At 36.3% G+C, this 26,648-nt stretch overlaps 3 protein-coding genes across 5 annotated transcripts in view; all 3 read left to right on the forward strand.

Moving 5' to 3' along the window:
* Positions 1-18,215, forward strand: part of grm6a (glutamate receptor, metabotropic 6a) — a 220,458-nt gene extending 202,243 nt beyond the window's left edge. Inside the window, exon 11 of the transcript XR_015497238.1 lies at positions 18,065-18,215. The gene's annotated coding sequence lies outside the window, so the exon portion shown is untranslated. The remainder of the gene's footprint in view (positions 1-18,064) is intronic.
* On the forward strand, positions 243-8,067 carry uxt (ubiquitously-expressed, prefoldin-like chaperone). 2 transcript variants are annotated; one of them, NM_001004671.1, is given in 6 exon segments: positions 245-545; positions 2,536-2,617; positions 2,801-2,868; positions 2,961-3,068; positions 7,644-7,707; positions 7,831-8,067. In NM_001004671.1, coding segments are annotated over 6 exon segments (468 nt in total). In that variant the 5' UTR covers positions 245-462; the 3' UTR covers positions 7,894-8,067.
* Positions 16,140-26,648, forward strand: part of elk1 (ETS transcription factor ELK1) — a 35,606-nt gene continuing 25,097 nt past the window's right edge. For both annotated transcript variants that reach the window (XR_015497556.1, XM_087264263.1), the window contains exon 1: positions 16,140-16,772. Coding sequence is in view for 1 of the 2 variants with exons in the window: in XM_087264263.1 (XP_087120389.1) it covers positions 16,748-16,772 (25 nt within the window). In the remaining variant the exon portion in view is untranslated. The remainder of the gene's footprint in view (positions 16,773-26,648) is intronic.

A 26,648-nucleotide genomic window follows, 5' to 3' on the forward strand; every position in this document is an offset into this window, starting at 1 on the left:
TTGAAGCAATCAGGTATTTTAATTAACACGTTTTGAATGAGAAAGAATTTGTTGGAAGTTGCGTCAACGCTTTAAATTATATTGTATTTACAAATATATTTGTCTTATTGAGAGAATTGTTCTAATAGGTAAACATTAATTAAATAAAAACGAAACGTAGATGTTCATTATGGGAAAGCTATAAAACAAAAGTTTAGCTAACGCCATTTCCGGTTTAGACCGAGGACGTTTCCGGGTATCTTGTAAACAAGTGTGGAGCCACGTGACAGACCGAAGGAAGGTTTAGCTTCATTTAACGTACTCGATACTTCATATATTTGCTACTACAATATATTAATCTGTCATATGTAAGCTTTAATCGCTGCATCAGTCCAGCGACGTGCTGTTAATGTTTAATGCACATTAATATTAGAAACATCGATTGCTATTAAATAAAACTTCGATCTGTTATCATCTCATATCATGACTTCTGGCACATCTGTTATTAATGACAAAGTCTTGCAGTATGAGACATTCATCAGTGAAGTATTAAGACGAGACCTGCAGTAAGTATCATTTAATATTCATATTTTGCACGTACACGAAGCTGCCATGGTATTAACGTTACCATGCTTGTACGTTAATCCCATACAAATACAGCTCTATGCTAATCTATATTGTTTAAGCTAATCTATTATGAAATGCTACTATGTGTTCTGGAAACATTATGCACGCTTGTCCAAATTACTTGTTTAAATGAGCTGAATCAACACGATTCTTGAGTTTTTTTGAGCACAACTACATTTTTTTTATTTCAGTTTACTTAAATTTGTAAAAACAATAAAGTTAACTTGATCGATTTGTGTTGGGACAAGATGAAGGAATTAATAAGCGTGGAACCCAGTATAAGGAACACTATAGTACTTTATTGTAATTTTAATGGTGTTTTTAAACAATACTATAGTAAAGTGAATTGTACTATACACACACCAGCCACTTTATTAGGTACACCTTTCAAGTCCCGGGTTAAACCCAATTTTGCCATCAAAACTTTCTTAATCCTTCGTGGCATAGATTCAACAAGGTACTGGAAATACTCCTCAGAGATTTTGGTCAATATTGACATGATATCATCACACAGTTGCTGCAGATTTATCGGCTGCACATTCATGATGCGAATCACCAGTTCCACCACATCCCAAAGGTGCTCTATTGGATTGATATCTGGTGACTGTGGAGGTCATTTGAGTACAGTGAACTCATTGTCAAGTTCAAGAAACCAGTCTGAGATGATTTGCGCTTTATGACATGGTGCGTCCTGCTGGAAGTAGCCATCAGAAGATGGGTACACTGTGGTCATTAGGGGTTGACAGCAACAATACTCAGGTAGGCTGTGGTGTTAAATAAATTATCCCCCACACCATTACACCATCACCACCAACCTGAACAGTTGATGCAAGGCAGAATGGATCCATGCTTTCATGTTGTTGATGCCAAATTCTGACCCTACCATGCGAATGTGGCAGCAGAAATCAAGACTCATCAGACCAGACAACGTTTTTCCAATCTTCTATTGTCCAATTTTGGTGAGCCTGTGTGAATTGTAGCCTCAGTTTGCTTTTTTATCTGACAGCAGTGGCACCAAAGAGTGGTCTTTTACTGCTGAAACCCATCCGCCTCAAGGTTTGACGTGTTGTGCATTCAGAGATGCTCTTCTGCATACCTCGGTTGTGACGAGTGGTTATTTGAGTTACTGTTGCCTTTCTATCAGCTTGAACCAGTCTGGCCATTCTCCTCTGACCTCTGGCATCAACAAAGCATTTGCACTCACAGAACATTTTTTTCCCTTTGCACTATTCTCTGTAAACCCTAGAGATGGTTGTGCGTGAAAATTCCGTTAGATCAGCAGTTTCTGAAATACTCAGACCAGCCCGTCTGGCACCAACAACCATGCCACATTCAAAGTCTCTTCAATTACCTTTCTTATCCATTCTGATGTTCGGTTTGAGCTGCAGCAGATCCTCTTGACCATGTCTGCATGCCTAAATGCATTGAATTGCTGTCATGTGATTGGCTGAAACTTTCGTTAACGAGCAGTTGGACAGGTGTACATAATAAAGTGGGCGGTGAGTGTTTGTATTATATTATTTAGTATATGTATGTATATAATTAATATTGTGAACTGTTAAACTGTAATGGTGTGCTTCAGTATTTACTATAGTAAACCCTGTAGTTGTAGAAAACCACAGTATTAGTTGTTTGTTTATAATGCTATAGTTGTGTTAATAACTATAAAGTCACCACAAAATATTAATTCAAGTACTATACTATAATATGATTCAAAATACTATAGTATTTACAATAAATACATTAGTATTTTTTCATGTAAGTTCTTTCTGCTCCACCAGGAAAGTGGTGGAGCAAAAGAGATGCTGTGGATGAGGCAATACCTGCAGCTGAAGAACACAATATAATAAAATATAGTTCAAGAACACTATAGTATTTACCATAAATGACTATAGTATTTTTTCATTTGAGTACTCTCTGCTCTGCCAGGAAAGTGCTGGAGCAAAGAGATGCTGTGTATGAGAAAATCGCACAATACCTGCAGCTGAAGAACACAATACAAAGCATTCAGGTATGTGAGATTTGCATATGTATTTGCATATTTTGTGCTTATTCTTATGTCCTGACTTATTTGTTTTCAGATCTAGTTTGTGCTGTGTAAAAAATTTTTACATTTACTATTACTGTCCATCTCAGTTGCTCTCATTCTGCCTTGTGCGCTTTTAATATGTGGCTGTGTTTGATTCACCTTCAGGAAAGCGGCAGCAAAGAACTGAAAACCGATGTTGACCTTGGCTGCAATTTCTATGTGCAGGCTCATGTGTAAGTGTTGTTGGCGTGACGTCTGTGGTGCTGTGCGTCAGTGGAGATGTTGAACATTTTTTGAAAGGGCAATCTCATTTCTTTTTTTCCAGACCTGATGCATCAAGAATATATGTGGCAGTCGGATATGGATTCTTTGTCGAATTCACGCACGCAGAGGCTTTGAAGTTCATTGAAAAGAAGACAAATCAGCTCACAGAGTAAGAGGACTTTAGTAGTGCTGTCAAACGATCGAGATTATTTGCATCAAAATTAAAAGTTTATATTTGCTAAATAGATTTTTGTGTCTAAATATACGCATGACTATGACTTTAAATTTATTTATTCATTCGTTTTCATTCGACTTAGTCCCTTTATTCATCAGAGGTCGCCACAGTGGAGTGAACCGCCAACTTATCCAGCATATGTTTTAGACAGTGGATACCCTTCCAGCTGCAACCCAATACTGGGAAATATCCATACACTCTAATTCACACACATACACTACGGCCAATTTAGTTTATTCACCTATAGCGCATGTGTTTGGACTGTGGGGGAAGCCGGAGCACATGGAGGAAACCCACACTAACACAAGAAGGAAACATGCAAACTCCACACAGAAACACCAACAGCCTGAAACATCCTGACCCAGCAGAGGCTCGCACAAGCGACCTTATTGCCGTAAGGCGACAGTGCCAACCACTGAGCCACTGTGTCGCCTGTTTAAAATATTAATTTTTTATTTATTTTGATCAATTATATATATAATGTGTGTGTGTGTGTGTGTATATATATATATATATATATATATATATATATATATATATATATATATATATATATATATGTGTGTGTGTGTGTGTGTGTGTGTGTGTGTGTGTGTGTGTGTGTGTGTGTGTGTGTGTGTGTGTGTGTGTGTGTGTGTGTGTGTGTGTGTGTGTGTGTGTGTGTGTAATTATACATTTTTTGTATATTTTTGTATTTTATGTACAGTATGTGTGTGTATTTATGCATATGAATACACACACTTTATGCATACACATATACATGTGTACTTTGTATATTTATGTAAATGCAAACCATTATCTTGGGTGTGATTTATCATTTGACAGCACTGGTTTTTAGTTATAGTGAAGGCCTGACAAAAGCTGCATTTTTTTATATTTCTGCTCAAAATTTAAAAAAATTAATAATAATAAATAATTTGCAGATTCATGCAGAATGATTTTGGGAGCATAATAACTAAAAACTGAAAACAAATTATATATATTTTGTAACTTTTATTTAAGGTTTACAATGCAAATTCCATTAGATCCACTTGTTTGGTAAACAAAGCAAGTTTCGCATATATTACATCAACTAAAAGATACAGAAAATGTTACTTGCAAACTTTATTGTACATAAATCATATAAACATTTGCATATTAGTCAATAATATTACTAAAATAAATATAAAAGCTGAATAAATGTATATTTACACACATTTACGTAAGTAAATACTCAATGATGGGCTAAAAATATGTATTAGCTCTAGCCTAGTTATAGTATACACTGTAAAAAACAATTCAGGAAATTTATGGTTAAAAATAACGACAGCTGTGTTTGCCGGTTTTTACTGAAAATAATACAGTACAAACCATAAAATATATTTCATTAATTAATATTGTTAATACATCATTGTTTTGAATTACTAACAAAGAATGTGATGTGTAGATGTTGGGAATTCAAAATGTAATTAACAGGTGTTAGTAATTCACTGTAAGATAAAAGACACTCATTCACACACATACACTACAGAGAGTTTAGCTTACCCAATTCACCTATACCACATCTTTGGATTTGTGCACCCGGAGGAAACCTACGCAAACATGGGGAGAACAAGCAAACTCCACACAGAAACACCAACTGACCCAGCCGGGGCTCAACGGTACACACTGTAAATTAAATAAATCATGTAATTATTTGCGTATCAGTCAAAAAAAATTACTTAAATTAATATAAAAACTGAACAAATGTTTATGTATACACATATTTACATAAGTAAATAGACTTAATGATAGTGTACACTGTAAAAACTAAATCATAAAATTCCTGGTTAAAGAGCCCATATTATACATGAAATAAGGTCATATCTTGGTTGTAAGGGTCTCCAACAACAGTCTAATATGCATGCAAGGTCAAAAAACACTTTCATGGTCTTATAATCTGCATTTATTTTTACCTAATTATCCCAGCGACTCCTGTATGAATCGTCCAGTGATTCATTTGTTCCCAAACCCCTCCTTAGCGCGGAGCTAATCTGCGCTGATTGGACCGATGACAGTCTGTCGCGATTGGTCGACTGCCTTCAGTCAGAGAGGGAAATGGCCAATAGCTAATCAGCAATTTAAAAAGTAATCACAGTTCATACACGCTCGATAGTGTAGGCGTGGACTTTAGCTGCCACACTATGGCGAGTGGATAGTGCCACGGATAACCGAACGAAGGAGACAGTCGTGTACTCGCCATACCACACACACACAAAAACACACACACACCTCCGGATGACAACGCTCCCGCTTCAGCCCGCACCCGCCAGGTTTTAGCCTGAGAACCCGCTCCGTTTTCTGCCCGCCGCGCCCGGTCCCGCTAGAGCGGAGAACACAACCAAATATCACCCAGTATACAGTCCAGACAGCCAAGCTGTCTGTATAAAAACACACACACAGCACAAAGTACACAAAGCTCATTCGTTCGTTCGCTCTCTCTCTCGCTCTCTCTCTCTCTCTCTCTCCCCGCGCCAGATTTCTGCGGCGCGGGAATACATTTCCGAATAAATCGCGGGAGCAGAACTCTAGCACGGAGCTCCATAAACAAACAGCACGCGTCGCGTTTTTAACGTGACTTTGCACGCGATAAGATAATATATCCAGTTAACCTGATACAGTACACGCGGTTACAAGTAACAAATCACAACTAAATACATTTGCAAGCTAGAGTAAACGAGGCAACAACTTTAACCGCACGTACTTACACTTGAGAAATGTAGGAAGAAACCCATCCTGACGTCCATCAGTTACTCTTTACTGATCCTTCCTTTAACAAACTCAGATGAAGTATTCTTTGTAGCATATAGCTTCCAGAAGTTTCCAACTGCTTGGTTATAATGCTGATGTTTCATCTTTGGGTAGAGACTCAATATATCCATCTGCAGTGTGACTTCAATCGACCGGCATGTTTGTGTGCGTGTGTTTGTGGGTGTGTGTGTGTGTGTGTGTCTGGGTTACTGCGTCAGAGGGCGGGGCCTCAGGTTTGAAATCTCCCGGGTTTGCGCGTGCACGTGAAAAACTTTGTTTCGTTCGTACGTCATGGCGAAACACCTAATGAGTCGGTATCAAGGCGACTTGTTTGAAGCACTATGATTCGACTCTTTTATAGATGAATCAACAGTTTTAAACACTGTATTCTTACAGATTTAAGCCTTAGCTGGATACTTCACTTCACTTAGAGCTGTGTTACACACTACATGGAGGGGAATTTTCAAAAACCCATAATATGGGCTCTTTAAAAAAACATCAGCTGTGGTTGCCAGTATTTTACAGATAAAAATACGATACAAATCGTAAAATAAATTTCACATTTTTATGGTAAACTAGCATATTTCATTAATCATTGTTTTGCAGTACTAACATCTACACATCATATTCTTTATTACACAAAAAACCCATAAGAATATGAAAATGAGGAAAGGAAAAATAAAGAACCATAGGAATGTCAATGATAATGCATAAAAACTCAATTGTCAAGCAGGAAATTCTGTGCAAAAAGATCACCGTTAATTACTGTATGTTTTAAGGAAACTTACTGTTAATCAGTGCGACGCGGTGACACAGTAGGTAGTGCTGTCGCCTCACAACAAGAAGGTCGCTGGTTCGAGCCTCAGCTGGGTCAGTTGGCGTTTCTGTGTGGAGTTTGCATGTTTTCCCTACATGTGCATGGGTTTCCTCCAGGTGCTCTGGTTTCCCCCACAGTCCAAAGACATGCGGTACAGGTGAATGGGGTATATGCCGAAGCATGCTAATGGGACTTTTAATTTGCCATTAACCTGGGTTAAGCGCTTCCGGCGAATTGAATGCCAATGCAAAATCCGGTGCGTTTAAGGTCTGTTTTCTTTAAAAAATCAGCGATCTCCACTAGCTGAGTGATATCCGATTTAAAGTAGGTCTCTGATTGTACAAGAAGCACAGCATTTAATTACATTTCCCCCGCCATATCTTTATATTATGAGCATTTATTTTACCCCAGTATATTCAATGGAGCTTCTGCGTTAGCCTGCCGATTCTGACGGGCGCGTGCGAGTAAACGGCTTTTTGTCTCGTTTTACGCTTGAGCAACTAAATAAATGCTAATGTTTATTTAACTGAATGTATTTTAATGACATTACAACATCGATGCTGTATAAGGAACTGTATAAAATGAGAAAAAAAACTCACAATAACAGGTCACCGGAAGTGTATCAGCATGGGAACAGCACTAGCTTGGCATATACCCTATTGAGCAGGCTAAGTTGTCCGTAGTGTATGAGTGTGTATGGATGTTTCCCAGAGATAGGTTGCAGCTGGAAGGGCATCCGCTCCGTAAAACATTTCCTGGATAAGTTGGTGGTTCATTCCACTGTAGCGACCCCAGAATAATAAAGGGACTAAGCTGAAAAGAGAATGAATGAATACTGTTAATCAGCTTATGAACTTTTACCTTTGAAATCAGCCTTTTTTCAGTGTTACAGTGCAAATATTTACCATTATTTGAATGTTTAGGTATACTGAAGTTCTTACCAAGGATGCAGCAAAGATAAAAGCCAACATTCGCATGGTTCTGGAGGTATACGTGATTATTATTATACATTTTTTTAACTTGCTTTTTACTTTTGCTTTTTTTGTTTTTACCATTTATTGTGATTTAGAATGTAATAAAATGTGATAAAACTTTTAAAACTTTTCACAGGGGTTGAGGGAATTGCAAGGACTGAAGGATCTTCCAGAGGACAGAAAGAGAGAGGTGTTTTAGTACCATACACCAATCACAGCACAGTGTATTCATCTTTGCACATATGACTGCAATGTTTGTTTCAAACAATGTGAACATTATGGCAATCATGTTCAGAAGAACGTTGCCTTTTAACAGGTTCTACTGTTGTTTCCAGAAATAGCTGCTGAATAAAGTGTAACATTTTTCAGTTAATATGTGTCAGTGGGATTGTTATTAATGTTTAGATCACTTTTTGTGCTTCTTTTTCCTTCAGCTTAGTCCCTTATTTATCAGGGGTCGCCACAGCGGAATGAACTGCCAACTATTATAACGATAGGACTAAGAGTGCTCTAGTTATAATATTCTCCTCAGCTTATATGGCTGAACCAATGTCAAAAACTATAACTAAATTGTATAAATCACTAGGGGGTTCATCTCTACATTAAAGAAAGATGGGAGAAAGAAAGTGGCATTATCATCTCAAATGAGGAGTGGCTGGCTAAATATATGTGCGGGCTACTTCCCGTTTTTCGTAATAGAGAGAATTTTTCTGGAGAAACATTGTTTTTTTTATTGGGAACTTATTGTTGGAGGCATTGCGGTTCACAGGACCATTTTCATGTCCTAATGTTAGAAGTTTTTGGAAAGAGATACATAGCATTTTAGAAAGTATATTAAATATTTCGATTGATTTCAGCTTTGAGGTACTTTATTTGGGTATGCTGTCAATGGATTCATTGGAAAGACAAAACAAATATAGGTATAGAGTCAACCTTCAAGTAAAAAAGCTATTACTAGATGCTGGTATGAAGCTAATCCATGTTTTAAAAAATATATTCATTATGGAGAAAATTAGTGCTAAATAAAACTTATATTAATAAAGTCTTACATTATTGTGGGTTCCAAACGAAAACTTAAATCAAAAAGGTACTCCTATATTTTGTAATGATGGTACTTCTTTGGATGATGTTGATACGGAGTGTGACTTGATTTTGAACTTTCCTTTAAAACACAAGGTAATCAAATTGTAAGTATTGTAAGTCAACTTTGGAATTAGTACCTTATATCGGTCTAGGCATTGTTTTTCAGTTAGTGTTCGCAATCGCAAGAAACTTGCTCTTCAACTTATTTTTTCAATCCTTGATTATTGCGATATTGTTTATCAGAGTGCATCGAAATTAGATCTTGCTCGTTTTAATATGTATAATAGACTTTGCAGATTTGTTTTGGGTAGTTCTTTTTACACTCATCATTGTTTAATGTATGATCTGCTGCAGTGGCTATCTTTGCACACAAGCCGACATATCTTCTGGCTTCAATTTATATTTAAATGTATTCATTTTAAGTATCCTCATTATTCACAACAATTTTTAGTTGTTTTATATATATTATATATATATCAGACTTATCTTTTTGTTCCTCGTCGTAAAAAATCTTTTGGTAAAAGAGCTTTTATGTTTAAAGGTGCAACAGATTGGAATAATTTACCTGCTACCTTTCAATCCATTACTCATTTAAGGTCTTTAAGCAAACTTTGTTTTCATTTTTTACTTTGCATTGTACTTGTTTTTCTTGAGGATGTTATTATTTATGTGTTGATCTGATTCTCTGATCTGTAAATAGTTTTTGTACTATATACAGTTGAAGTCAGAATTATTCGCCCCCCTTTAAATGTTTTTTTACAGATATATATTTCTTAAATGATGTTTAACAGAGCAAGGAAATTTCTACAATATGTCTGATAATATTTGTTCTTTTGGAGAAAGTCTTTTTTGTTTTATTTTGACTAGAATTAAAGCAGTTTTGAATTTTTTAAACACTATTTTAATGACAATATTATTAGCCCCTTTAAGCGAAATATTTTATTATTTATTCTCTCTCTTTTTTTCTGTATATAGTTTTGATATGATGTATAATAAGGCAAATGGAAATGTTCTGTCGCTATTGTGAAGAAACTTGTGTTTCCTCTTTGGTCCCTGATTAGGGAATTTATACTAAAACTGTAAAAGTTATACAGTTGAAGCCCCCCTGTTTATTTTTCCCCAATTTCTGTTTAACAGAGATACTTTTTCAACACATTTCTAAACATAATAGTTGTAATAACTCATTTCTAATAGCTGATTTATTTTATCTTTGTCATGATGACTATAGATAATATTTTACTAGATCTTTTTCAAGACACTTCTATACAGCTTAGTGACATTTAAAGGCTTAACTAGGTTAATTAGGTTAACTCAGCAGGTTAGGGTAATTACGCAAGATATTGTATATCGATGGTTTGTTCTGTAGACAGTCGAAAAAATACAGCTTAAAGGGACTAATAATATTGACCTTAAAATGGCTTTTTTTTAATTTATAACTGCTTTTATTCAAGCCGAAATAAACCAAATAAGACTTTCTCCAGAAGAAAAAATATTATCAGACATACTGTGAAAATTCCCTTGCTCTGTTAAACCTCTTTTGGGAAATATTTAAAAGAGAAAAAAAAATCAAACGGGGAGCTAATAATTCTGACTTCAACTGTATGTCTACTGATGCTGTGAATGATATCTCTCTGCAATAAAAACTTAAAATAAAAACTAAAATAGAATAAGCTGTAACCCAAAATACTCATGTTTTTCTATTTATTAAATTTATTTTATGAAAAAATAATAAGACCACAAGCTGCATTAATTAACCATTCCGCATAATTAGTTCGATACATGAGTATGCCTTTCGATAAAATACTTTGAAGCAGTGTGTGTGCAGCACTTCACCATTGCTCCTCTAATAATAAACGAGGTTTAAATGAGTTGATCATTAATTGGTCCTGTGTTTGAGCTGATCTGACTGATGAAGACGCTGGTTAATTTTAAGTTTCCGCAGCATCCGTGTGACGGCTACCCTGTCACACTAGTAACCGTTGCCATAGAAACTGGATGTTGAATTGTGGCAGCACTCTAAGACTCTTGCTTCCTGAAATAGATTCTTTTTCTTTGTACAAAGACTCGCCGCCACATTTGGGCACAATGACACACAATACACTCATTATTATTATGTGACATTTTGGAAATTTTAGGTTCTTAAAATTCAGGACTTACAGGGAACTTGAGTGTACCCGAGATGTTCAATGCGTTAAATTATCTCTGAAGATAATTTAGGCTTCCTGCGTTATTGTATGACATGTGAGGTGTACTTGAGCATGCAGTGTGCTTTACGTGGCTTCTAAATGATGTCAGGTTTTCAGTATCTTAGATAAATGGATATGATTATTCTAGACGAGAGACAACCCAAACTAAAAACTACAGTGTTAAATAGTTTCCTGTAGAAGAATTTATATTATTTAAATGAATGTTTATTTATTTATTATTAATTTATATTATTATTTATTTAATTAAATATTTGTTCATTCAGTCATTTTCCTTTGGGTTATTCCCTTTATTCGTCAGGGGTCGCCACAGCGGAATGAACCGCCAACTTATCCAGAATGTGTTTTACACAGTGGATACTGTTTCATGCTGCAACCCAGTACTGGGATACACCCATACACACTCACACTTACACACACACACACACATACACTGGATAATTTAATTCAATTCACCTACACTCTAAAAAATAAGTCAAGAGGTTTGTTATTACTAAGTTTAATACATTGTTGTAACATAAAATTTTAAATTGCTGATTAGATTAAAACTTTTAAGTTTCTAGAATAAGTTTAAATTTTCAACACAGAAAAATAATGATAATTACATCAACTGAAAATGTGACTAAATTAAAGGTAAATATATATGTCAATTAGTTTAAAACAATATTTAACTTGTAGCAATCCAAAGAAATTGGGTTGATAACTCCACATGGGTTGATTTCCACATTAATGGAGTTGTTTTATATGTTTCATTTCACACACTGATGTTTTTTGTTATTTTTGTTATGGGACAGTACATGTTTTTGTTTTGTAAAACAAAGAAAATCTGTGGTTTATTTATTTTTTTTTTTTACCGACTTTGTCACAGCGGAATGAACCTCCCCTGTGGTTTAAAAAAATAAAATAAAAAAATACCGGAAAACATAAATGTTGTTGAATTTATTTCTTACATGCAAATAAATGAACAGTAAATTTGAAAGCATTAAAAACTTAAACATTTTCAGCCACTTAATTGATTTGAGTTTCTAAATTGAAAAACTTGCATGTAATTAAGTACATAACACTGAATCTGTTTTAAATTGTAACATTTAAATTCTGATTGAACAGGAAATGGCATTTCGCTAACAAAGTTTGTTGAACTTCGTTTTGTTAGATGTTGTCGTAACTTGATGCAAACTGTTGCATTCATTTATTTTTTGTTTGTTTGTTTGGCCTCAAGAATATTTTTTAGTGTGTATAGCGCATTTCTTTGGACTGTGGGGGAAACCGGAGCACCTGGAGAAACCCACGCCAACACGAGAGAACATGCAAACTCCACACTAGGTATGGGACGATAACCGGTTTCATGGTTTACCACGGTTTGGAAAGATCAAGGTTTTAAAACAAACAAAGTTTTCTGTTATACCGTTCCTAAAGTATATGCAAGAACTTATTTTGGAGCAGTAATCTGTGATGCCGTGAAACCAAGGTTAAATACCGTCAGACTCTTATATTGGCCCATGCCTACTCCACACAGAAATGCCAACTGACCCAGCAGAGAGTCAAACCAGTGACCTTGCTGTGAGATGACAGTGGAGGCAGCCGTAAACCCCCAAGTTCCCTTGACTCCGCCTCTGTCAAATCAGGGCCACTAAGTGAAATACGTAGAAACGTGAAGTGCAAAGGGAGAAAGCATCGCAGACTCACAATTGACTAAAAAGCGAATTAAAATGAGCATTGCAATTGGCTATACAGTATGCACAGCTAGGGTATATTTTTCAGCCAAAGATAAACTTCCGCTGAAAGCTTTATGTGACTATTTTCAATTTCATACGGTTCCTGTTGCAGCAGTGATGTAATGTAATTACAATACATTCAGTTAAATAGACTAAAGCAGTGGTTCACAAACTTTTTGCTGTGTTCACGTCTTTCTAATATTTGACACCTGTCAAGCACCCCTTTCTCCGATTAAACTCCACATTTTTAACTACAATAACTCATTAGACATATTTTCTGGATACACGATTAAAATAAAAAAAAATTAAATACGTGAATTTAATGGAAGAGCTTTTATGAAGTTGACAGTTTTCACCTCGTCATTAAATACACACAAAAGTTCATCTGGCATGTTTTTCATTGCTAGAGCTTCTTGGTGGATGCTGCAGTGTACCCAGGAAACCAGTGGTGCTACTTTTCGGATGGAAGCTACTGCTCCTTTGTGCCTCCCTTTTTCTTCTTTTGCAGTTCCTCTAATGTTCCTTGAAAAAAAACCTTAAAGGCAAATCTTGTAAGTGGCTGTGTCTTGTTTGTAAGTGCCGGACCATATATGAGGGCTTAAGACTGCTATTAGCTAAAACCTCACCACAGACAACACATTGCGGATTTGGATTTTCTGCATCTTCAAACCATGTAAGCCCGAAACCAATGGAACATATACTTGACATATTTTCACACTCTAGCGTAGGCCTAATTCTCCTCATCAGTACATCTCTACTGGATTTCTCTATTCCCGCCTGAGCCTATTCACCTTGATCGTTATCCTCTGAGTCCATATATTCAAGGCTGCTGCACGTCTCTATATAAGAGGCTGATGTAGATGTGTAACGGAGGCCAGCTAGTAGGTGCTGTGCAGGTAAACCTCACTCCTCTGAACTCTAAAGGTGCTCTAGTGACAGACGCTAGAGGCCATGGTCTTTAGCCTCCTTGGTAGAGCAAACAACTCACATGTGGAAGGTAGCTGGTTTGATTTCAGCTCGGAGCAGGTTGGGTGGTGCCGTGAGAGAGAGGCTTAGGGGGTGAGTGTAACTGAGGCCAGCTAGTAGGTGCTGTGCAGGTAAACCTCACTCCTCTGACCTCTAAAGATGCTCTAGCAACAGATGCTTGAGGCATTGGTCTTTAGCCTCCTTGGAAGATCAACCGACTCCCATGAGGAAGGTAGCCGGTTCAATCCCTGCACGGAGCGGGATGGGTGGTGAAGGACCGGCAGGGGTTACAGATGGTTTGTCCCTACTGTCACTTGACTTCTTTAAAGTGCCAGTTTTTAACCAGGTGTTCATTTTGTGATTTTTTTCTCTCTCAGTGAATTTCTAGTGAAGTGTACCCAAGATAAATGTATAAAAATAATAAAAGATTTTCCGCCATTACAAACGCGCACTCTCGCGCACTCCTGGTGGTCACACTACGCACCCCAGTTTGGGAACAGCTAGACTAAAGCATCTATTATGTTGTTAAAGCATAAAAAAGATGAAAGATGGTTCAATAGCAACCAGCTAGCACAGAAATTCCATTGAATATACTGGGGTAAAATAAATTTTCTAATTTTAAAGACATGGTGCAGAAAAATCTAATTTAATTCAGGGCTTCTTGTTTGGTCTGATACCCACTTTATGTCGTATCTCAGCCAGGCAGTGAAGATCGCTGTTTTTTTTTTTAAGGAAATCAGATCCTAAATGACACGATTTTGTATGCCATGACAATTAACCGGAAGCCCTGGAGCTGGTGACTGAAATTAAAAGTCCATATACTCCATTGACTGGACGGGTTTTGTCCATATATATATATATATATATATATATATATATATATATATATACATACACACACACACACACAGTATACGCTTTATAAAAAGGCAGAAGTTAATGTGACTAAACTTTTTCTCTTTTAGGTAAGTTTAGATTATCAAATTAGTTTCTGTTATGCTTAATAGCAGAATAACGAGAGAGATATTTTTTTGAGAAATTGTTATAATTTTTCTTGAAAGTCAAGTGTTCATACAATACAATTATAATGCCTCTAATAAAGCTCAGATGATGGTTTCAAGGTTTTGGAAGTTTCTGATTGGCTAACTGACAACATTTGAGTTAATTGGAGGCACAACTGTAGAATAGTATTTAAGGAAAAAAAAAACACAAACGCGCTGCTTCCTTGTGTGACAACATGGGAAAATCAACAAGCCAGAATCAACAACAAAGCCAGAGTACAATTTGCTAAATTACACTGGTAAAAAGAATAATATTTGGAGTCTTGTCCTGTGGTCTGATGGAACTAAGATTGAACTGTTTGGCCATAATGACCAGTGTTACATTTGGAGGACAAAGGGAAAAGCTTACAAGCCTAGGAACACCATCCCAACTGTGAAGTATGGGGGCGCCAGCACCATGTTGTGGGGCTGTTTTGTTGCAGGAGGGACTGGTCCACTTCACTGCATAGATGGCATCATAAAGAAAAAACATTATGTAGAAATACTGAAGCAACATCTCAAGACATCAGCCAGGAAATTAAAACTTAGCCACAAATGGGTCTTTCAAATAGACCTTGACCCTAAGCAAACTGCCAAATTAGTTAAAATGTGCTTTAAGGCCATTAGAGTGAATGTTTTGGAGTGGCCATCACAAAGCCCTGAACTCAATCCAATAGAAAATTTGTGGGCAGAGTTGAAAAAGCTTGTGCGACCAAGACAGCCAACAAATCTAACTCAGTTACACCAATTTTGTCAAGAGGAATGGGTCAAAATTCCTTCAAACTATTGTGAGAAGCTTGTGGAAGGATACCCAAAACATTTGACCAAAAGTTTTACATTTTAAAAGCAAAGCTAAAAAAAATACCAATAAAATGTATGTAAACTTTTGACTGTCTGGAAATTAATTAAAAAAAATTCAATAAAAAAAATTGTCTCATTATTCTGGCATTTAGCAAATGTAAATCATTTAGGTAATCTTAACGGACCTAAAATAGTAAACGTTAAGTATGATTTACCATCAGATATATATATATATATATATATATATATATATATATATATATATATATATATATATATATATATATATATATTTTTTTTAATGGTTATGTTCCTTTTTTTTTAGAGTGTTTTTTTTTGTTTTTATGCGCTGCTTGGTTTTTATTAGCAGTTCTTTTTTTGTTTGCAAATTTAATTTTTATTTCTCAAAACTTGCTTTGCATTTCTTTTATTCTGCAGGTATTTGTGGTCCTAGATTGACTCCATAGTGTGTGAAGATTTTCATTCGACCTTGATGCTAGAAAAAAATACTGAAATAGTTTTTCCTTTCATTCATTTCGCTCCACAGCAAGCCCGCGTCATGCCTGTTGCAGTGACGTCACGGCCGCACAAGGGACTCAGAGCAGAGCAAAAAGAGAGAGGTGGAAAAAAAGAAACAAGTGTTCGAGGCGTTCGTGGAAACAGGAAGCAAAGAGGGGGGAAAGCCGAGCCGAGTACAGACTGTTGTTGTTGTTGTGAAAAAGAAACTTCGGAAGGGAGCGCTCTGGTTCTCACTAGCCCGTTATTTTGAGCTTTTTAACTGTCGGTGCTGTCGGCTGAAGCGCGAGGACTTTCCGTCCGTTGCTTGGACACCGATGAAGGAGGGAAGCTCGCGGACTAACGACTACCTGATCAGGGGTCTCGGGTTTATTTGCCCTCCCTGACCGTCCACCACACTGGAACTAACCCCTCATTACTGTTGCCGTATTCCTATAAAGGCAGCGCGTCACACTGCACCTTTTAAGCAAAGCCCTGGTGGATTTTACCAGAGTATTTTTACGTTTGAAGAAGTCTTCAGTCCGTCTGACAGGAACGGTGCACGCGCAGCTAACGCGAGCTAGCGACTTAGCTGCTAATGTCAACTAACATGGAGGGAGAGGTGCATGTGTTACATAACAGCCAAACGCAATTAAATCACCGACTTTTGACACCCAACAAGCACAGCGATGGACGTGAATTAATCTCCAAAGAATAAGACAGGCCATAGACCGATTTATTTGGGAGTGATGGAGTCGAATCCGCTGATCAGCGGTAAGTTTTAATGCACTTCGCTGAGGTTGGGAGATGGTGGAGTGATTACAGTCGAGTTTAATAAAGTGCTTGTTTGTCAAATAAAGCAGAATACATTCAACAATACCTTTGTTTTGTTTACGATTCGTTTGTACGTGAGCTGGAGGGTGCTTAATCCATAGTGTGTTGCAGAACGTTTTGTTCAGTGTGCCTGTTCACAACACAGTGAATGATTTTAACGTTATATACATTTGATTTTGGCCAGGGTGAGTTAACAAAACATGTTGGAAGGCTAATGCACAGATACTGTGTTGGAGCACATGTTTTGCAAAACAAATTTCTATCATTAACCGACTCCACACACTGCTGTTTTTGCGTCAAACACAGCATACCAGTGCTTGGTAGACGTTTTTACCTCCTGGATGTTTCGGTGATGTTCATTCAGCAAAAAGAGCTTGAATGTCATTTTTAACACAGCTTTCTATATTTCACTGTTAATTAATATATATATATATATATATATATATATATATATATATATATATATATATATATATATATATATAGTACAGTATTTCAAATCTCAACACTCCCAAACAAGCTAGTTCACAGCGTGAATGGTTTGTTTTTATCTTTGAGATGTGTATTTTATAAATTAAAAGCTGTTATTATATCGCTGTTTATTTCATATTGTACTATAATTGAGCAACATGTCCTTAATTTCCTCTGTTTACATTAATACAAAACACTCCAGGCTAGGGCTGCACAATATATTGTTTCAGCATTGTTATCACAATGTGATCATTGTGCAATGTTGAGTTTGTATTATAACTTATTATTTGCATGTGTTTTTGAAGCCTGTGATTGTATAAAGATTTTAAAAACATTCAGGCATAAGAAATCGTTCCATTTGTGGCATTAACTATGAATAACTTTATTGAATTTTTTTTAATTATTCAGTTACTGTACTTGAATACTATTAGACTCCATACACACAGAGTTGAAGTCAGAATCATTAGCCCCCCCTGTTTATTTTTTCCCCCGTTTTCTGTTTAGCACAGATATTTTTTTTAAACACATTTCTAAGCATAATAGTTTTAATAACTCATTTCTAATAATAACTGATTTATTTTATCTTTGCCATGATGGCAGTAAATAATATCGATTTTTTTCAAGACACTTACTAATATACAGCTTAAAGTAACGTTTAAAAGCTTAACTAGGTTAATTAGGTCTACTAGTCAGGTTAGGGTAATTAGAAATGTCATTGTATAACAATGGATTGTTCTGTAGTATATCAGAAAACAAAATAGGTTTTTCAGGGAACCAAAAAATGGACTAATAATTTTTTTCTTAAAATAGTATTTAAAAAATTACAAACTGCTTTTATTCTTGCCGAAATAAAACAACTTAGACTTTTTCTAGAAGAAAAAAATATTATCAGACATTTCCTTGCTCTGTTAAACATCATTTGGGAAATAATGACCGTTTTATTTTACATTTGATTGTTCTATTTCTGTGCTTGAATACTGTTTGACTCCTCAGAAAACGGTTATTTAACTTTTATTTTTGCTGTCATGTTTATATGCTTCTAAATGTATTATATTTCATGCAGATGTACTACACAGAACACCTCATCATCCCAGTCAATCTAAATGAATGGAATCTTTCCAAATAGAGCTATTCAAATTATACGCTGAAATTTAATCCGTCACAATATATGTGTATAAATGATCTCAAAATCCACTTTGTGTACATATTTCATTATTATGTGAAAAACAAAACACAAATGTAAATTCAATCATCAGTCAATGTTCAGATTTGTGCAAAATATAAAACAAATAGATTTCCCAATCAACTTGAGAGTTAATATTTTTATGCTATTCACCTTGACTTACAAAAGTGCATTGAACATGATTGTGCAATGCATGTTAACCGCAGTGCTTGCGTAAACAAATCCAGTGTCATCTTGTATTACCAGCAGGCAGCACGTAAACCCAAGGAGACGGGATGGGCACATTGATGAACCTCAAGGAACTGTTGAGAGCCCCATTTAATTCACGAGTAGATCTGTTTATTAGGGATCTGCTTTGCGTTTTAGCACTGGATTAATTCTGCTCACATCACAGTCCTGTCTGGCTCTCCTCCTTTGGGATGGCCATTCATTCATTGACTATAAGTCATCAGGCAGCCTGAGAACTCCAGATAATTGACTATTGAGCATTGAGGTCCCCGAACAGTCTTAAGGCAATAAGGTCTGACGAGGAAAAACAGATCTGTGTTGTTCAGTGCCGGTCTTTGTTTGCTTTTCTCAGATGTACATGCTGATTTATGAGGCATTAGACCAAGGCAAGCTGTGCAGTGTTGGTCCCTTGATTAGTCATGCCGAAGCTCTTCAGCTAGAATGTAACACTGCAAGGAAAATCAGGGAATAAGCAAGAGTGTAGGCTAAATATGATGAATGTGCATCTGATTCATTGGCGTTGGCTTCACTGTGACATTAGTAATATTAAATATGAGTTATCTAAAATGTGCTGATTATTAGTATTACTTACCTATATATATATAGGGGCGAAGCAGTGGCGCTGTAAGTAGTGCTGTCGCCTCACAGCAAGAAGGTCGCTGGTTCGAGCCTCGGCTCAGTTGGCGTTTCTGTGTGGAGTTTGCATGTTCTCCCTGCGTTCGCGTGGGTTTCCTCCGGGTGCTCCGGTTTCCCCCACAGTCCAAAGACATGCGATACAGGTGAATTGGATAGGCTAAAATTGTCTGTTGTGTAATGAGTACGTGTATGAATGAGTGTGTGGATGTTTCCCAGAGATGCATAGAAATGTTCATACAGTTTTTAAAAAATCTTGGAAGGATTTAAGGTTATGATGACCGTTATAAATAACCTTTTAAAAAGGGTCCATTAAAACTGAATGAATATGTTTTACACACACATTTACATAAGTATCTAAATAGACTTGATGCAGGCACAGATTTGTCTGGGAAAAAAAGCTTTTCAATGCACCTGCACTCTTTTATTACAGTAGCTGTTTGTACTTCATAGCTTTTTCTGTTTGTTCACAGTTGTTGACTGATAACTCAAAAAGAAAGAGACATTCAAAATCTCCTTTTTATAATTCTTTCACTCTGTAATGTGAAGTAAAAAGACACAACAATTTTTAACCTTAAATCAGTTTTCAGATTTTTGGCCAGAAATGTAGATGAAAATGTACAACACAAATATTTATCAATCACCCTCAAAAACAACTATAAAATCTGTGGTTTTCTGCAGGCACAAATTCCGTGTGGGCCTATAGATAGAAGCCATGAACCAAAACAGACTAAAAAAGTGGCTTTTGCACCAGAAAGAGCATTTTTGCTTTTGTTAAAACTAAATACCTTCTTTCTGGCATATTTGCAACACAGGAACTGTGAATGATTTTAGTTATAGGAACTCATTTGTCTGTATCCTTGGTGATTTAGTACATATTTAGTAACATAAATTGTCTGCATTCCATCTCTGTTATTGCAAAACCTTCAACACACAACACTTAAAACACTGTGTCCTCCACCCTTTAAAATACCGCAAAAATACCAAGGTAAAATATGTGTATTTAACAGCTTTAATAAAGGAAAAATACATTCCCATGAAGAAAAGCAGAAATGATTAAATGTGATCAAATCTAATCATGAACTATTGAATTAAAGTTTTGTTGGATTTCGTTGACAGAATCTTGTGTAATGCTTTTTTTTAACATTATTAGGTTTTTAAAAGTTAAACACAAAGTACAACAAAATACAGAATAATCTAAATAGATCCTTCATGCCCAAACATACTGCCTTATACATGCCCCAAACCAACAAAGAAATGAAGCTGCCCCAGTATTTGACAAACAAATTTTGACGCTTTTCAAATGAAATGCAATTTGTCAGGGCAAGACCACAGCATCTTGTGTAATGTCAGTTTAACATGAACACGAATAAAAGCATTTAGCAAAGCATATGTGTCGATTAGGAACCTGGAAGTCTTTAAATGTCGTATCAGTAGGCCCACACGGAATCTGTGCGCGCAGAATTCCGCAGATTTCTGCAGATTTTTTGCCCATAATTAATTCTGTTTATTTACTTGAGTAAATGTGTAAATCTGAATTTATTCAGTTTTTATTCAGTAATTTATTACATTTTATTTAATATATTAAGGTTTTAGTTATGATACTTCTCTGGATACTCCCAAAATAATTCCGCAGAAATCCACAGATTTTTGCCAAAATTCTCCGCAGAAATAGCAAGAAACGTCCGCAGATTCCGTCTGGCCCTGCTTATCAGGTATTATTACATTAAAAATCTGTGCTTCATTCTGTCTGTTATGACAACATTCATTCTCAAATGTTGATTAATGTCTTTTAACATCACATTTATATAATGTACTATACAGAATGTAGATGAACTATTTATTCTGAGCTGGTTCTTGATGGAAAATTTTAATTGTGGAGATGAGCAGTTTTTATTTGGGGGTGCTTGGATCAAAGATCAGTTCATAATCTGAAAGATTTTGTTTACATATTTGTGTTAATTTTTCTGTGAAGTTACATTAGGCTTTTATATTATATGTAATAGTTTATGTTTTTTTGTCACTGTTAGACATACAGTGTATACGGAATGTATTCATAGCTCTTCACTTTTTCCACATTTTTTTATGTTACAGCTTAATTCCAAAATGGATTAAATACATTGATTTCCTCAAAATTCTACACACAATACATATATATTCTTTAATTGTTGCAAATTTATTAAAAACAAAAAACCTGAAATGGGAAGCGACAGTGTACTGTACAGCCATTTTCAGATATCTCCAGAGATGTTCACTAGGATTTAGGTCTGGGCTCTGGCTGGGCCACCCAAGGATATTCACTGAGTTGTTGTGAAGCCACTCCACTGATATTTTGGCGGTGTGCTTTGGGTCATTGTCCTGCTGGAAGATGAACCGTCGCCCCAGTCTGAGGTCAAGAGCACTCTGAAGCAGGTTTTCATTCAGGATGTCTCTGCATTGCTGCATTCATCTTTCCCTTTATCCTGTCTAGTCTTCTATCCTGGCTAGCCTGGTCTTCTCTAAACGTAATGCCTGGCATTCACTCCAATAAGTTCAATTTTAGTCTCATTAGACCAGAGAATTTTGTTCTTCAGATGCCTTTTGGAAAATTCCAGGCAGGGAGTGGCTTCCGTCTGGCCACTTTAGCACACACGCCTAATTGTTGGATTGCTGCACAGATGGTTGTCCTTCTGTAAGTTTCTCCTCTCTCCACAGAAGAACGCAGGAGCTCAGACAGAGTGACCATCTGGTTAGTGATCACCTTCCTGACTAAAGCCCTGCTCCTCCGATCACTCAGCTTAGATGACCAGCCAGCTCTAGGAAGAGTCCTGGTGGTTGCAAACATCTTCCACTTATGGATGATGGAGGCCACAGTGCTCATTGGAACTTTCAGAGCAGCAGAAATATTTTTGTAACCTTCCCCAGACTTGTGCCTCGAGACAATCCTGTCTCGGAAGTCTGCAGACAATTGCTTTGTCTTTATGCTTGGTTTGTGCTTTGACATGCACTGTCAACCCTGGGACCTTATATAGACAGGTGTACGCCTTTTCAAATCAATCAACTGAATTTAACTCCAATTAAGCTGCTGAAACATCTCAAGAATGATCAGTGGAAACAGAATATAGCTGAGCTCAATTTAGAGCTTCACGGCAAAGGCTGTGAATACTTGTGTACATGTGATTATTCAGGTTTTTTATTTTTAATAAATTTGCAGCAATTTCAAAAAAAAAATTTCACATTGTCATTATGGGGTGTTAAGTATTTTAGTAAATCTGTTCATGTTAATTGCTTGAAACTACAGATATATTTTTTTGTTTCACTGTTATCATTGTGGAAAGAAGCATATGCTAACAATCCTTAGTTCATAACAATAACTATGAACCGTAATGGCAAGTGTTGCAGACATGTCCTTTAAAAAAAAAAAAAAAATTAAGCCTGTACGGAAATGAGTAATTTCAGCAGTCTGGGGGTTTTGCAGTGAGATGCTGATTTGATGAGTGTGGATAATGGGCTAACAGGACAATATGACATTTAAATCCTGAACCAAAGCTTTATAAAAGCCTCCGTATGCCTTCGTGTGTAGTTGCACACACGCTGCCCACAGAATATTCCTCTGGCGTTTCACTTCTAGAATAGCACCATTTATTAAAGACATCTTACCATTAATGAATGCACACACTCAATCAGTCAGCTCATTTTAATGACGGTATTAATTAATTAGATTTGTATGCGCTCGGTTCAAATGAAAACAGTTGCCTTTATTGTCATCAACAATTCCCCTGCGATTTATTTGGTTCAGTGTGCTTAAAGGGTGGCGGGGTCTCTTTTTTTATTCCTTAGAAACTGTTGCTTAAATGCTTTTACCATGGTGATTGTTTCTAAGGTGTTGCTTATGAGTTACGTAAATGAAGGGGGGAATGGTAATAGGGTTAATTTGCATTCTCAACATGTTCTTTCTGAACTTGTGATACACGTCCTCTGCTGATGGCAGTGCCATTAATTCTTGCCTGTTTTCCTTTGATTTCACTGCAGATATTATGCTCACTCACCTTTTGTGCTTGTGTGCTTAATCCAACTGTAAAATACAGTTGAAGTCAGAATTATTAGCCCCCCTGAATTATTAGCTCCCCTGTTTATTTTTCCCTAATTTCTATTCAAAGAAAAGATTTTTTTTCGAACACATTTCTAAACATAATAGTTTTAATAACTTCAATTTGCCTGCGACTATTTGTCAATTGTGTATGAATAAAGTCTTAGAATCGAGAAACAGTTTGTGTTTTCAAGCTTTTAAATGCTACTTTCTCTGTGATGTCGTAAACACCATGTTGCTTTTCGGTTCCTCTTAAGCCTAGTTCACACTACAGGATTTTAAACATCAGCAGATCGCTGTGCCGTTCACACTACATGACTGACTTGACTTTGTGTCTTTTGATCTCTGTGGTGTTCACACTACGCAACACTCCATGAACGATCCACAAGAGGGGGGTCACACACTACATGATCTGACAACAACTCATTCCCCATCAGCTCATTCAAGCTACCAAACCACAGCCAATGAAAATTTGAGGGAGGAGTCGTCAGAAAAAGCTGAACACTATTGGCTGCTTGTGTGCTGATTACATCACTGACAGCTTTTCAAGCTTTGGAGAAAGCATTTAAAAACATCGTCAAATCAGCTGATTTATGAGCGGATTAATCACTCATCTGCAAGGTTTGAGTGGATAGATACACAGAGAGTTTTTAATTTTTGTAATTTTATAACTCTTTGAAATAAAACAAACATATTTATAACACCCTGCCATTTTCTAACTATCAGTGTATTTCTTTCTGACATTGTTATTTTTTTTATTACAAAACAGTAAAGAACTGAGCATTTCTGCCTTAAATTACCATATTGGTCAAAATGACTGCATGCATGTCTGATACTTTTCGCTGTGACTTTAAATATGTGTGTATTTTATTGCCTGGCAACTTCCTGCTAACATAAACAAAACTTTCTGATGGCAAAAACATCAATTTACTTCAGATATCTTTCAAAACAGCATATTCTGTGCCGGGAAATAGCTCCTGTTTGAAAGTGAAAATGAAAGCCAAGCCTTTAAGTGTTTTAGTATCTTAACTACATATTTATAGGCTGTATTACCAAAAAAAAAAGATTATATTTTTAGGAAATGGTGTCATTAAATATGATGCCAGACAGTCAAAGCTTAATTTTAATATCTCAATAATAGCTTTGAATGTAAATATGTTGTGACAATATGGCGTTTCATATGAGAGCGGTCAGAATGAGCAGTATGGTCATTCTAATAGTTACAGAATTCTAGTTCCACTGTTAATATAGCCTACTCTCATGTCTGTGCTAACGCAGAATGAAGCGAGTGCACTGATGCCCATTCTGACCAATCACAGATGTTTCTGCTGAGCTCCTGAACACACAGCCATTCAGCTCATGCTGATATGCTCTCTCATTGGCTGTAGCTCGTCACTACATCTGATCACACGTGGGGTTGAGTCGGCCGACTGCTCTGGAATATTTAGCATGCTGAATGTTGGATTTCCGTCTGCGAGGTGTCGGCGACGCGTCAGCGAGCCTCGTTGATAAGTTGTTCAGTAGTTCACACATAAAGAGCGGCGAGCGCCGTGCACCCGCAGATTTCTTCCCGATCACAGCCCGATCTGTCGGCGAGCTCGTTAACTTCCAAATCGGGTTTAAATCAGGTTTAAAATCCTCTAGTGTGAACTAGGCATTATCTGATTTCATATTGAGACCATGACGTTTTTTTGTAACCTGGTAAAAACCAGTACAGCGAAGTGATGGCAACCTCAAATTATGAGGCTAAAAGGCTGTCTTGGAAGCAGACGTTTACATGGCTACAGAGCGACGATTTGCTTATTATACATTTATTAAATTTTTTCTAGATACAAACACATTTTTTTTTACAATATTTAAAACATGTGGCCAAGAAATAGCCATTAACTTTGACTTTTTTTTTCTTTTTTTTTGTGGGGTCGGTGAAAAATCTGAAGTGCTGGACCAATCGGGCTAGTATAATAAATCCATAGCATTGAACCCTGACTAGTATGTACCCTTGAGGTATGTATATGGACCCTGTAGTTACAAACTTGTACCTTTGAAAAGGCAGCTAGTGATAGCACTTGTACCTTTATTTCTGAGATTTTACATAATATTTGACTAGATATTTTTCAAGATACTAGTATTCAGCTTAAAGTGACATTTAAGGCCTGACTAGATTAATTAGGCAAGTTAGGCACATCATTGTATAACTGTGGCTTGTTCTGTAGGAAAAATGGAAAAAATATTTTCTAAGGGGGATAATAATATTGACCTTAAAATGGTTTTCTTTTATTCTAGCCAAAATAAAACAAATCAGACGTACTACAGAAGAAAAAATATTATAGGGAATACTGTGAAAAATCCCAATCCCAATTTTATTTTTGTATCCCTTCCCATTTCCCTTGGTCCTTGAAACAGAGCGTGAAGGGGAAGGCATCAAATTCACTCCTAAGATATGGGACAGCACTACAACACCTGCCGGAGGTGAGAGTTTACAAGTGTGGAGTCCTGTTAAGGAGCTCTGGATGGAAACTGTTGTTTTGTGTTTACCTTATGATTAAAGTTATTGCACGTCTGTCAATTCCAGCCTCAAAATAAGCAAGTTTGAGCCACTTGTACATTAAAAGCTAGCGTTCAGAAAAAACAAAACACCCGAGAAGAAACTTGACACAGAGGAACATAAACACTTACTGCCAGCTAGCATTTCGGAAGTGTTATTGCAAAGCAACAGAAACCGATGCAGATGCACCGATCACTTGACGCAGAACTAAAAAAGGGTTGGAATTGGGATTGGGCCTATATATCTAAAGAAAGATGATTTAATTCACTGTGCTGAGGATGTGATGTATTTCAGTTGTTGTCACATGAAATCAGTTTTTCAGATAAAAGTACAATATTTTACAAGCAGGCGTCATCACAGTCAATTAAGGCTGTACAAAATATATTTTTCGCATCGATATTGCAATGTGCAAGTCCGCAATAGTCACATCACAGGGATCTGCAATCTAGTTGGAACTATAGTTGACCAGACATTACAGTTACAACATAGTGGAGTTATTTCATATTTTGACCTTAAAGTGAAAGTGTATTATTTGCATGTGTTTTTAAAACCTGACTGTAAGAATTTCAGGCAATTTTAAACCAATTGGGCACAATAAATGACATTTGTAGCTTAAAGATGAATTGTGCATTTATTAATTATTTACTCAATTAAAAGTATATTTTTATAATTTTACAGTTATTATTT

This window comes from Danio rerio, chromosome 8, assembly GCF_052040795.2.
Source record: "Danio rerio strain M-AB ecotype USA chromosome 8, GRCz13ab, whole genome shotgun sequence".
Lineage (NCBI taxonomy): Eukaryota > Metazoa > Chordata > Actinopteri > Cypriniformes > Danionidae > Danio > Danio rerio.